The sequence below is a fragment of the Pyrgilauda ruficollis genome, unplaced genomic scaffold (genome assembly GCF_017590135.1).
Source record: "Pyrgilauda ruficollis isolate IOZ18807 unplaced genomic scaffold, ASM1759013v1 scaffold91, whole genome shotgun sequence".
Taxonomy (NCBI): Eukaryota; Metazoa; Chordata; class Aves; order Passeriformes; family Passeridae; genus Pyrgilauda; species Pyrgilauda ruficollis.
Genome location: NW_024531155.1, coordinates 299,583 through 314,306, shown reverse-complemented (window position 1 = coordinate 314,306; position 14,724 = coordinate 299,583). Strand labels below are relative to the sequence as shown.

At 40.6% G+C, this 14,724-nt stretch overlaps 1 protein-coding gene across 2 annotated transcripts in view; it reads right to left on the bottom strand.

Moving 5' to 3' along the window:
• NR3C2 (nuclear receptor subfamily 3 group C member 2) overlaps positions 1–14,724 on the bottom strand; it is a 191,152-nt gene that overhangs the window by 43,372 nt on the left and 133,056 nt on the right. For both annotated transcript variants that reach the window (XM_041489216.1, XM_041489215.1), the window contains one exon: positions 7,325–7,441. In XM_041489216.1, the coding sequence (XP_041345150.1) occupies positions 7,325–7,441 (117 nt within the window). The remainder of the gene's footprint in view (positions 1–7,324; positions 7,442–14,724) is intronic.

The window sequence follows — 14,724 nt, the reverse complement described above, 5'->3', positions numbered from 1 at the left end:
AAGCAACAGCTTGGTGAAAAGGACAAGTTCCTTCTGCTCCTACAGCTTCTCTCGTGATGGGGAAGTGAGTAATGGAAACACATCATCACAAGCCACAGGGGCAAGTTTCTAAAGGGTTCTGGTGACAACCAGCAGCTCTGGAAAAAGAGGAACAGGAAACACAGGCAGGTTTTCACAGCAAAGACTACACTTTTACTGTGAGGAAGAATAAAAAGGATATGGACTTACAGCACTGTGGAAGGAAACTGTAATAATAATATCACTGTGGAAGTGATAATTTGGTGATTCAGGAAAAACCAAAACATCACCAAGAGCTGCAGGTAACAACTTTGAGAAATGCTGAAAATCTTCCTCTCAGAAAACTGTGATCACCCATCTTGTGTTTTGAACCAAAGCAAGGCACCATGGGCAGAATGTGAGGCTCTGGGGAAAGAGAAGGCTCTCAGCCTGCACAGGGAGTGCTGCACAGCCAAAATCAGACAGCACGCTCAGAGCCTGTGTGCACAGCAGCACTGCAGGACTTGAGGCAGGCTGGGACACACACTCCTAGCAGGAGCCCAGCAGGGATACAGCTCCTTTGCAAGGCTGGCAACCAAGGGTGCTGTGCCTTGAATGGTACAGTGGAGAGTCCAGAAGATAGAATGGGAAGTCTGCAGTCCAGCAGCCCCACGCCAAAAGCCTGAAAGGTTGTTCCTGGAGGCAAGACAAATGTTGCTGGCAGCTGGTGGTTGCAGAAGGGAGAGCTGGAACCAGAAAAACGTGAAAAAACAAAGCATGAACCTGATTAGGAGTTTGATCAGGGTCTGCTGGATGTGAGGTGTGGGCTCTTGAACCCCTACAGTGCATCTTCTCCAACTGCCTTCGCACACAGAATAAAATCATCAGCAAAATGCCAAGTACAAGGACACACTATCAATATTGCTTTTAATTAATGCCCAGGAGATTACACTGACATTACCACTCCTCTTCAAAATTCTGCATTTTTAACCGTCATTCACAAATAATTTCTGAATAGTTGTTGCATGTGACTGTTCTCATAGTTATCTACAGTATTGAAGAATCACAGAATCATTAAGGTTGGAAAAGACCTTTAAAATCATTGAGTCCAACGATTAACCCAACACTGCCAAGTCCACCACTAAACCATGTCGCTAAGCACCAGATCTACATGGTTTCTGAAGGAAAACATCCTTTCCTGGGCAGCCTCTTCCAATGCTTGACAGCCCTTTCAGTAGAGAAACTTTTCCTAACATCCAATCTAAACATTCCATTCATGAGGATTATTCAAGTTGGAAAGTCAGAGGGTCACACCAAGAGCAGGGCAAGAGCACTACACATGGAGTTAGATGGACACAAAAGCAGGAAAAGTTAACTGCTGAACAAATTGGCTCCTACATCATCTTCAACGGCAGGTTTATAAGCAACAGGCAAATTATCTGTTACTTATTATTATCTATTACTTATTTATTACTTACTTAAATATTCTTTGTTTGTTACTTATTACTTAAATAGTATTGTTTATTACTTAAAGGTCTTTTCCAACCGGCTGGTGTCTTTAAAGGTCTGTTGAAAGAACTGATAAAAACCCAGCTGAATGTTCAAGCTAAAAAATTATTGACTGGATTCCCTGAGAAGAAAATGACACATAATAAATGCAAATAAATATGCATTAAAGTTAATGGCATTTCAAAATACTTTGCAGTTAAAGTTTAAATGAAAAATAAAATCTAACCATATGTGTACCTTAAATTGCTTGTGCCTTAAAAAAGGGGTTTATTTTCCTTTACAATTTATGAAATCATGGTTAGTAGAAAATTCTAAAGAAAAATAAGAGGATACACTTTTGCTGTATTTATGTTTTCCCCAGGTTTTCAGATTTTTTCTCTTTCTTTTTTTCTCAAAAAGATAGTAACAATGATAATACATAAACCACATAAGCTCCAGTAGCTGAAAATAGTGCAATTTAAAACACTACTAGTATGAGTTTTTAAACAGAAAATAGAAAGCTGGGCAAAAAGCTGAAGTACTATATCTTATTACTGGTCATCTTAATTAACCTATTTTTCAGATTATTGAAATATTTCAATGTATAAAAAATAAGGGTGTCTGCCAGTGAAGCCTACAAATCACACCCAGCATCTTGTGCACAAAGTGTCTTACATATGTAAATGTATGCGGACCCAAGACTGGGATTTCACAGGCAGCCTCTGCAGACAGAATGATGAACTGTGTAATTTGCAAGGTGAAATCTATTTTATGTCCCTTCCAGATCCAAGGGGTCCCTGAGCAAGATGCTCCTCACTGCTGTGGGATACCCATGCCAGGAAGTCTCCGCAGTGTTTCACAGGGGACCTGAGGCAGGGAAGGATTCCAGCCCTGCATGGTGCTGATCTTGCCACACATTTCTGTCCCCTCTGCACATATGGCACATCCCATGGCAGAAGAAGAACCTTCTCTGAACATACAGGATGGGGAGGGATGCCTGACCACTAGGTCCCATCCAAGGTGTGAGGATCAACCTGCCCAGAAAGGGGGGTGGTAGTCACCTCAAGTGATGTCGCATAAAACATTCCCGTTCTCCAGGCTTCAGCACGTGCAAGTGACATCAGGAGGCTCTGTGCCACCCTGGTGGCAATGCGGGACACATCCCAGGGGCTGCTGCCTTACAGGATGCAGCTGGTGGTGGCATTAGACCCCGTGCCAAGGTGTCACTGTGACATCCCCAGTGCCACCATGGGGACAGACACAACTGAGGAACAGCAGCACGAGGCAGGAGCCAAACGAAAACGTCTCGTGCAAAAGCAAGAGCCTCGCCAAATCCAATCACAGCGTATGCTGGGAGAAACTTCCCAAATCCGTGAAGTCACTCTGGTCCGTAATTAACTGAAAATTAATTACAGAATCTTGAAAAGAGCATAAACCAAAAATGGGCCAGCATACCTTCATAGTGCAGTTGCTCACTCTGAATCTCTTCCAACAATTAAGCCTAGCATATGTCACTGGAGTTAAAAAAAAAAAGATAATAAAACAACAAACAAAATATGATTCCCAAAAAAGTTTTGGAGTCCTACTTGCCAAACGGGATATAGCTGTCTGCAGAGCACACACATACCTTCTAGAAATGAGAAGGATGATTTAATGTGATAGTTGGCAACTTCAGCTTTGCAGAAATTACAAGCTGCACATGCTTCTTATAAAATCAAAACAAAAATCGAGACAATAACATAATTAGGTAAATTATTTGCTGACTTGATGAATAATTTTCTAAAGATTATTAAAGGATGTAAGAACTTAGAAAACGCTCCAATATTTCAACAAACAAAATGAGGAGGTAAACAATAGAACTGCCAAATTATTTTGGCTGAGCTTTCACAAAAAGGTGCATTTTGTATCACTGAATTACATGTATTTTTTACAAGATGCCTAATCATGGCATGCTGCCACCAGTCAAAATAAATATATATTTTTAAATTTAGAAATAAAAATTAGCATGCTGGAAAGTAGAAGTTATGCCATCAAAACAAAATGGAAAGACTGACAGAGTACAAAAGCACTCTATTTTACTATTTCAAAAATATTGAGAAAGAATATTACCAAAAGAGAAAAAAAAAACCCTAAGAAAAAAGATCAGTAGATTAATCGGAGATTGTGCAAAAACGTGCTGCAGGAAACACGGAACACTATTTCTGATTTCCAGTTTTCCATTATAGAGATTAGTATCTTCAGTAAGAGCAGGAAGACAATCTCAAACTGTGAAATTACAAAATTTGCTTCATAACCCCCCTATTTCAGTAAGTGGGAGGAGCTGGGTGGGGGCAGCCTGGAGTCCTTCACTCCCATCTGTACATGGGGAGGGTGGCAAAGGAGAGTCAAGTTTCTTTCCAGCCCATGGGAGACATGACCTTGTTCCCTAATGCAACATTTCTTCTAGATCCAGTGGAGGTTTGGTGTTTGGGTTTTTTTCTTTAAATGAGGTGATAAAACATCATAGTTATGTACAAGTAGAAAATAAATGCCCATGGTTTCAGCAACTTGCAGACTTTCTATCCCTGAGGGATGCTGATGACCATTTTGCTTATCATCTTACTTTATTTCCCATGAACCAAGCACATCAGCATCTCTGATACAATTTGGGAATTGTTTTTATATTTGCTTTTCTTTGGAGGGTGAGAGCTGAGCTTGGCCCTGCTCCACCAAGAGCACAGCACAGTGCAGTGTGTCACAGCTACAGAGAGTACTCTGCTGCAAAGAGAACTTTAAACTAAGTTGCATTTATAAATTCATTTTTCTCCAGCTCCTTACTGTTCATACTACCTAATAACATACTTGCCCATTTTGCCTATAAGTCCAAGCTAGAAAGAGGTAAAAAGCCCATTTTTACTGGAGTTATGTATATGCTTGGCAAAACAGACTGACCTCATGAAACTACTACCCACAATGTATCTTCATAATATGACATTACTCATTCTCTTCAAGCTAAATATGAAAAAATGTTTAATACCAAACTTGGCATTTTATACGAAAGCACAGTTATTAAATATGAATTAATATCTCTTTTTACCATTTCCACCTCCTTTTTTTGTGATGAACTCCAACATATCAGAAATGCCCTGCAACAGCACACAGAAGCTCCCAAAATTGAGATGCTGTATCACTCCTCTGCAGATGCCCAATGCAGAGCTCACCACTGGAGACAGATGGCCTAAGCACAGAGAAATCCTCAAACTCCCAGCATTTCCTGCCAGAGCTGCACTGGCTCAAAGGCTGGAAGGTCCATCAGCATGATTTGGGAACCCTTGAGGCTCTCTAAACAGCAATGCTGCCTCTGGGCTGAGGGTGCTTTACCTCTCTCTGGCAGCCCTCCCCTGTCCCTCCAGCCTGCTCTTTCCTTCTTTGACCAAGCAGAAGGCACTGCAGTGCATGGAAATCCAGAACTGTTCCTCTGCCATCTTGCTCACAGCAGTGATGGAAAGACCTCCTTTATCATATTTTGGCTCCTTTATGTGGCATAAAGGGATGAAATCAGGAGTGAGAATTTCCCCTGAAATTTCTCTCTGTGATGAAAATCACTGAAACAGCTGAACTGCAAATCTCAACTGCATGCCAGCTATACACTGCAGAGGCAAACTTGTCCTTCCAGGTCAAAGAGTCACAGACATTAATGTTGGGAAAAGACCTCTAAGAACATCAAGTCCAACTGCTAACCCAGCACTGTCAAGTTCACCACTAAGCCTTGTCCCCAAGTGCCACATCTGCACGTTTTTTGAACACTTCCAGGGATGGCAATTCCACCCTGGCCAGCCCACTTCAGTGTCTGACCAACCTTTCAATGAAGATATTTCTAAACCTCACCTGGCACAACCTAAGGTCATTTTCTTTCATCCTGTAGCTTGTTTCATGTAAGGAGAGACCAACTGATCACCATTTTGCTACACGCTCCTTTCAAGCAGTTGTAGAGTGATTAGGCTTCCCCTGAGCCTCCTTTTTTTAAGGAGCTAAACAACCCCATCTACCTCAGCCACTCCTCATCAGACCTGTGCTTCAGACCCTTCACCACCTTCACTGCTTTTTTCTGGACTTGCTCCAGCACCTCAACATCTTTCTTGTAGTGAGGGACCCAAAGCTGCAATAAACACAGGTCAAATATTATGATTTCCAGCAGTCTACCAAGCTCCAACAAAAGAGAGGATTTTTCAATGCACTCCTCATTTACAGCGTTCCAGTCAGTATTAAAAAAAAAAAAAAAAAAAAAAAAAAGGAGCCCCCTCTAGAAAAGTTTCCCTCCTGCCTTGCTTTTCTGCAGAGGACATAATGTGAACACATCCTTTGAAACATGCCTGGACATCACAGGGATGAACTCATGACATTGCAGATGAAGTGTCTCCTGCTGCCGTTTCCTAAGGTTCTCAAGCCCTGGGTTTTGCGGGAGCTCCACTGGCACTGCACAGGGCACATCCGGGGGGATGCCCTACACCAGCTGCCAGCAGGATGCAGCAACATTCCCAGCACTGCAAAGAGCTGACCTCCCTGCTCCACAATGATTTTCAGCACTAGTTTTCTGGGATGAAGGAATTGCTACCATGGAGCTCCTGCTTCATCAAACAAAGGCATTTTGTTTCCCTTGGTAGGTTGAACAATGCAGATCAAAACCAAGGGAAAGCTGTCACCTCCCCAGCATGCCATAATCTGGCCCTGTTTTCCCCTGGGAAAAGGAAATAAGGGGCCTAGGATGCAATGTAGTACCTCAGAATTGGGAAGGGGCTTGAAAGAGAGCCTAACTGGGCTACTCTCTCTGAAAAAGTAAGGTGCGGCTTGTTGGAGTATTTCTGCCTCTGCCAGGAGACAGAAAATGAAGTCTGGGAGGTAGAAAAAGGCAGCAGGCAGGAACCAGGATTTTGCACATAACCTATGAAAGACAAAGCAGCTCAGTCTGTAAAACTAAACTCAGCTGCCAGGAGAATAGGTCCAGGAGGACAAAAAGTGAATTTTGAGATAGGGAGGAATTAATGTGACCATGTTGTAATTTTCTGTACAGTGAAAACACTCTAAGGGAAGCATAACCCTGTACATCAGGGAAAGGACCTGCAGCAGTATCCAAACCCCTGTTCACAGACAACATCATAAACACAGGAGTGGTGGAAAAAAGGCATTTGTAAGAGCTTTTGCTCAGATGATGGTTTGAGACAGGAAATCCACTGAAGCACAGACAGAAACACATAGCCATTACCAAAGAAAGATTAAAACAACAGGAAAATACCTCTTATAAATTTTGTTATCACACTGTTTTCAGTATACTTTTGATAATTAGTAAGAAAACATTTTTCCTTGTTGTTGTTGGTATACAAACAATGCAGTAACATCATCAAAATTATTGCACATCCTTACAGTCACAGGAAAAAATCAACAAAAATGCTGAATAAGCACCAAAGAAGTTGAGAGGTTTCACTATGTGCGAATTTGCTTTCATGATGGTGTAACACGTTTTTCAGTATTCAGGAGAATGCTCATTAAAAAAAAAAAAAAAAAAAAAACCCAAAAAACTATGCAACAGTTGAAACCTTAACATTTTTAGCTTATGGTATGCTACTAAAATTACTGTCATCATAAAACACCCACTTTTCTTTTTTCTGTGCCATGAAATAGGCACCTCCAAACCCCAATTTAGAATGACAATAGAGTCTATCAGCTATTAAGCACTTCTTCAGGATAATCCCACCTTAAAACTTCTGAGATTATGCAGCTGCCAGAACTAGAAAAAGGCTGCACATTTCCAGTGTTTTCAACTAATCAAATTAAGAGACAAAACTATTAATATTCTGCTTACCTCCTAAATTCATTCCAGCTTGCAGACATTTCTGTAATCGACAGGCTGGGCAGTTCTTTCTCCGAATCTTATCAATTATACAGTCGTTCCTTCCCGCACACAGGTAATTGTGCTGGCCTGAATGAACCAAAAACAAAATGCATTATTAGAGGCTGTATTTACATAATTCCAATTTGTTCTTCTCTGCTGCTTTGTTCTCATTTTGAGATTCTTATTACTGAAGACACTTCAAACTCCATTCTTTACCCTTTCCAAATGATCTTGGTGAGTTATCATGGGTGTTTATTATGAGCACCTCTTCTTTTTAATTTGGGAAGGAATTTTGGTGTCACCCTCAAGAAAGGGCTCATTACTTTTATTTTTTTTTCCTAAACAGGACTGGAATTTTTCTTCTAGTGAAAAACAAACAATTGGTTTGAAATTTTTCAGATCTTCTTAGGTGTGATGTATCACAGAGCAGTCTAACAGCTCTAAGTTTGAGTACATTCTCATGCTCAAGAAGTTCAGGATATAAAGCAGAAATGCACAGCAGAGGTTAACTTTCCCCATATACTCCACTCTCTTCAACCAGGCTAAAGTCACAACTATATTATTTAATTTCTGTAAAGCCCCACAGAAGCACTCCTGAAGAGACAGCAGGTATTTAATGCAGAAGGGAACTACACGGCAACCAGGGAAACAGGCTGGCATTTCAGAGCTTGGACTCAAAAGGCATTTGATGTGGAAGCACAAAGGAAGTTGCAAGGGTTGGTGTAGCGTGACAGCAGAAGTGAGAGGAGATTCTTTTAGCTGCCTTGATCCAGAGGTGGCACACAGGGATCTGGGGTGACCAGAACAAATGTGCAGAAACCCAAGAGATGTGCAAATGAAGTTGCAGCCAATGACCAAAGGAAACAGCAGCTGTACGAGAGGAGGGGAAGCCCTGGAAGGAGCAGAGCTGCACTGGAACTGGCAGGGGCTGACATGCAGGGAGAGGGAATGAAGATGCAGATAAATCCACAAGGGGACAGAGCTGATGTAGGACAAGAGGCATGAAATATGTCTGCCAAGCTATTTTCCACAATACTCATTTGCTTCCTCAGGAAAGATAAAGAGAATATTCATGGGACACAGGAGACTTGGTTTCTGCTTTGGGCTCTTTCAGGAATTTGCCTTAAAACTTCAGCTAAGTCATTTTCTATCTCTGCACCTGTCTTCCTTTCAGCCTTACAATGTTATCTAGACAGTGAACTGAAACTTGGGATGTTTCTCGACTCTCTTCTCAGCATCTCACACAAAGAAAAAACTATCTCATTTAAGTGAGTGAAGTGTTACAGTAGTATCACAAAGGTATCATCACTTAGATAATGCTTTAGATGTTTAAAGAACAAGCAGATGGGTAAATAAGGGTTTTATTAAGGGACTTTACCTAGCACTGTGACACAGATGAAAAATAACAAAACTTCAAAATAATTGAAGAGTAAATAACACAAGACATAACATCAAGTTGTACAATATAGTGACAGCACCAGGATCTATCAGCTGGCCTTTAAGCAGGCCTGCTAAACAAGAAAAATATAACATTCTCAGCTAATCACAAAATGAAAACCGGGGTATCACACAATGCTGATTTTGTGATGTGATCGAAACAAAAACAGACAAGAAAGAGAAGAGTCAACTTAATTCCTCTTTTTATTTTTGCTCTGAACTGACTTGAGCACATCCCCTAAAGAACCACCACATAGACAGCACAGAAGTAACACAAAAGGAGAAAACAAAAGCATTTAAAATTATTATATACAGCATAAAGATGGTTTATATGTCCTTACAAATACTGGTATATAATCCTTTTTCTGGAGGGAGAAGGGAAAAATGGTTATTTTCTGCTAGGAATTCAGGTGCACTTGCTCAGTACTCATACAATGTCCTTTGTACATCAGACTACTGCAATACCATTTTTAGGCTTCCACAGGCGGGTGCAGGCTATTAATAAGACAAGTCAGCTCCAACACCGCAAAATGAACCCCTTGGCGGAACTACCCTGAAGGCAGTTTGTGCTAAAAAAATGTATACCTGTTAAGTCAACATTTGTCACTACTGCTTTAAAAATCTAATGGGTTTAATACAAAAGTTCCCGTTTATGCACTCCAGGGTAATTACTTGGACTGCATTTTTAAATGTTGTGGTAATGTTTGATTCCAACACTGTCACAATGGGACTTCCTAAGAAATGTTCCCACAAGAGCAGAATATTCCATAAATTACCCTTCAAATTCTTTCAGTCTGCAATCATTGTTTTGTGACCTATCTACTCTATACTCAAATACTTTCAGAAAACATAACTTAGTAAAGGTTCATCAATTTTTGAATCATGCATTTCTGAGTAGTAATGTATGGTACAAAATCTATAACTAGCTTTTCTAGTAAGCAAGGCAAACAGCAAACAAAATCTTCACAATTTTTAAATTTTCTAGACATTCCTTAAAAACCACAGCCATCATAAAGTTCACATTAATGAAAGTAATTTGAAAACCCTTTAAAAAACCAGAATAGATCAACATTCCAACAAACCCCCTATGTAGAGTACAGCTATAAAATAATGAACAGTTTTTCATTTAACATCTACAATGAAAAAAAAAAAAAAAGAGGCTTCAGTCTTCCATTCAATCAAATATGGTTCATTTCAAATAAACTGATTTTGTAAAGTAAGTCAGCAAAGCAAAGACACCCATAACAAATCAGTATGTCCCATCTGTGCCTCACAAAGGCCCCTCAACTTCAGGATCAAACCAAAACCTGACATATCTGAAATTGATGCAGTGGTCTCAGGACCTGCAGGGCTCTTCAGGACCTCAAAGAGGTGGAGGAGGCCATCCTGAAGAGAGGCTGATGTTTCTGTGCTGCCAGATCTCCAACTCTTTCAAGAGATTTATTGATCTTCCTTGTGCAGTTTGTGTTTAGCTTAATCCAGCTGTTCTTTTTATTCCATTCAATCAGCCACAAGTGGGCTGGAAAGTGACAGAGCAGATATTGAATTCTCATCTCCCATGTGCTAAATGCATTAAGATGAAAGTAATTTTAACTTATGCCATCATTAAGAGCACTTAAAGCAGCTAATTCCTGTTCCATCTGAAATACAAAGATACCAAAAATGCGAGGAAAATTTTCCTGTTCTAAATAAATAACAAATACGTAACACACAGTTACACATTAAGAAGAAAGTGAGATCTTTTCTCTTAGCAGAGAGTAGAGCTAGAGGAAGACTGAAGTTTGCATTTTCCAGGTTATTGTGCCACCACATACCACAGAATGACACAACCAAATGTACACACAAAAATATTTCAATGTTTCCAACCTTCTCACCTCCAAAGATTCTATAATTCCCTGCTTTTACAGGTTTGAAAAAGAAAACAAAAAGGAAGTATTTATGAAATTCAGTCTTGCCACCACTTACTGAGTTTTCCTGAATAAGCAAAATTTAGCAATAAAGAAGGGGAGGAGAAAAAGCTGTTCTTTTGGCCTAGGAATTACTGCCAAAATGAGGCTACAGCAGAAGCTGTGCCTTTCCCCATTTTAAAACTCCACTACAGTGATTGAGTCACCAGTCCCCAAAATTGACTTGCTAAGATAAACTTATGTATGTGTGCAGAGCACTGCTGCACTCCAAGGGCTGCCATGCTTCCCAACAGGTAAGGCTGCAGAAGGAATGAGATGTAGATATTTCTTGTCAGTATTATTTCTGTTCCTGTCTAGGGCAAAATTAGAAAATCAAAGAAATTTCTGAAACATTCCTCCTGTTTTATCTTCCTCCTAAAAAAAATTTATTTCCCTCCAGTTTTTTGAAGTCTAAGTCAGGAATTGCAAGTCATTAACGAGTATTCTACATTTTTGTTCTCTTGTTAAAATAGCAACTACTATGATCAAATGTTAAATTTTGTAAGGAGAAAAGCGTAGTGCTGGAAGAGGACCCAAAAGACTGTTTAATTCAAGCCCACTCATGGAAGCATGATAAGACTAGCTTAACAGTTCAGGCAGGTTTTTAGTTTTCTTTCTATTTGTATTAAAATCTACTGGGGAAAGGTATTCTGCAACTTCCCTACAACCTACAAGCCCTGTGTGATTAGGCACCCCTGAAGTCGTGGTTTTTTCCCTTTACATTTCCCCCAAACAGGAATATTTTGCGACAGGAAGATATATTCATAGTCTTCCCCACAGACATTCAGAGTAATAGATCACCACCTTCTTACAACAATCTCTTGCCTATCAAAAGATTTATGTTCCCCATCTCTTTGCTGGGCTAAACAAATCCAGTTCTCTCAATTTCTCCTCGCAGGTCATGTTTCCTGAATCTGTCATCAATTCCTCCCATTCTCCTCCAGCCTCTTTCCTAAAACAGGGCACATTTTTCTTGCTGAGTTTCACCATCACTAAGGCCAATAAAATGGTTATTTCCTGCATCTTGCACACACAGCAGCCCTGCTAATGCAATCCTGGACCAGAGCTGGCTTTTGGCAATGGCATTAGGTTGTTGACTCATGCTCACTTGTGTGTCACTAACGACCAGCTCCTCTCCTGGGGCACTGCTGCCTTCCACATGTTCTTTCCTGCTTTTACCTGGGCAGGCAGCTCTCTTTATTCTCTTCTAGATCCACACACACATTCACGGAGAGAGACAAAGAAAAAGTCCAAAATCCACTCGGGGTCTGATGTCTGAAACAGGAATGCGTGCCCTGGGTACCAAGACTGAGGAAGCCTCACAAAGGGACAGCAAAGTGAGAAAACAGGAGCAGCAGCTGAGGCCCAAATGAAGCAGAAGTAGCTTGAAAAAGCTCAGCTTTTAAGATAGTGTCTTACTGAGGCACATCAAAATGCACATAAAATATCCCAATTTCCCTTCTTCCTCCACAATGAGAATTAATACTTTGACGCAGAAAATTGCAGGCAGAGTTGTCTTCTCCCTGCAGGCAGCCAGAAAGCCAAGACTTCTTCCAGGGCTTCAGGAGAGAGGAGCCGGAAGCCACCTCCAGCCCTGCCTTGCAGATCTGCATGCTAAGAGCTAGGATCCCTTTTGCAGCTTCTGGGCTGGAATAAGTGCTTAGGTTCTGGAATATTTCCCAACTGGGAAGATTATCTCCCCAGCAGTGATACATATAAAAGCCTTATGGAATAAATAGCAGTTATTTCTTAACACTGTCCCTTCCCTTTACCCACCAGCCTGTCAGACTGCACAAGCTCTGCCTGTGCATCCCTTCCAACTGAGCCACAGGCCTTCCCTGCTAAAGACAAAGCAAACAAGCTGCAGAAAATAATCAGGATTTTCAAAAACAAGCCTCTCATCTCGGGAATACAATCTGGTCAGCAAACAGAACTTAACACCAGGTTTTTCTGCTTTCTGGTATAGCCCTAATGAAGGGCTTTGCCTCCTACACCAAGGAATCACAAAATATGCACATCCCAACCTCTTATTTGTGCTCACTGAGCTATGTGATGTGTTCCTTTAAACCAGCTCTGAAACCCTCCCAGGTTTTGTCTCTGTATCCATATAAGCTCCTTCAATTACTAAAAATGAACTATTTCTACCTTTTGATGGCCAGTATACAAATAAAATTGCTGCAAGACTTGCCACAATCGTTTTCCACATCCAGAAAAGGATTTCCTGTTTGACAGGAGTCTTATTACACTATCAAGGGACAAACTGCATATACCTGAGGTTTTCACTTCACCATCTGCAGCAGGCAGGTAGTCTCAAAGAGATCAACATCATAAGTATGATGATGACTCTTTTCAAATTTCAGTTTTCACAACGTCCCTATTACTTGCAATAAAAAAGCAAGGCTGCTAGTCAATGGAAATGAGAATTGCATTTTCATTTCAAATGTCCATTTGGTATACAGTTGAGGGTGCTTTTTTTTGTTTTGGGTTGGGGTTTTTTTGTGCCTTTTTTTTTTTTTTAAGCAGTTGACAACTGCCCAGCAACAGCAGCCTATGTTTGCAGTCACTATTTTAGGCTACATCACATGTCAATTACATAACCTTGTTTTACTGCTCTTGAACTGGTTCAAACAACCTGGGAAAGAGATTATGGCAGTCCCTCCCAGCTGGCCATCCATCCACACACTCCAGCAGGACCTGTCCCCCCAGCACAGCTCCAGTGCCTCTCTCCAGGGCTAGTTACTCATTGCCAGACCCACCTGAGGCACTGGATAATTAACTTCCTCAGCTCTGTTTAAACCAGTCCAGTCTGACCATGGTAAACTAATAAACTTGATTCCTCATGCTGAGATTTATGTGTAGCAGAATAAGCTTATAAATGCCACAGCCATGGTACAGGACTTAGATATGAATATTGCCCCTTCATTTTACATAGAGAATACTCTGGGGTTGCATTTTAGATACTGAATCTCAGGGTTACCCAAAATTCAGGGTTTATCTCCCTTATTACTCCACAGACCCTATCATTCCCAGACAACATGCTTTTCAGCTGCAGACCAAGCCAGTATCTGACAAGATGACAATACTGGTCAATTATTAACATTATTACAGCATGCTTATAGCATAGGTATAATCTAAATCCTTTCCTGAAACAAGAATTTAGAGCTTTCCCTCCTTTATAATAAATTAGAGGCTTAATTAAAATTTGTTTTGACTTTGGCAAAATATTCATCACATCTGGGATATTTCCTACCTGCTTCTCATTCTGAATTACCTTCTGCTACTTCTAGGTCCCAAGGTATCTTTCACTTTCTCTACCCTTTTATGTTACTGGATTCTTTTTTATCTGCTATTTTAATGATATTTCTCTAAAGTGTCCTTACATTCTACTCCCCCCTCCTTTTTCTTTCCTTCAATAAAATTTGTTTTCCAACCACTTTTTTTTTTAAACTTACTTTCATCCTCAAGACTTTTACCCCTTTCCTGTTCTGTAACTCTTTCTTCAGTCTCCTCATTTACCTTCTAAATGAATTATTTCCTCTGTTCAGCCAATAAATGTGATTTCACAGGGCACATTTACACTGCAGTTAAAGGTATGGCTACACCTGATTGAATGCACTGAAGCAAAGTATATTAAAATTACTGATGGCAGGGGATAAAAACTAAGTCTGAACAGAACCATTTCCTGCAGGATCCACAAAACCCAGCAAGGGCTTTTCTAAAAGCACAGGCACACCACCGGTGCTCCCAGATGAGCTACCAGCTTCCTCCAACAGTAACCACACACACAAAGCTGATTCCCCTTTTTTTCCTGGAAGTGGAGCAAGGAGGGTTGTATCTCCAGATGCTGGAGACATATATGCAAAAATGCAAAACTTTTATAAAAAATGCAAACTTTACATGCAAAACTTTTTGAATTGTCATTTACACGCTCCCTACACAAACACCTAAGAACACAGACTCCAGTGCTCTGCCAATCTTAACATGGAC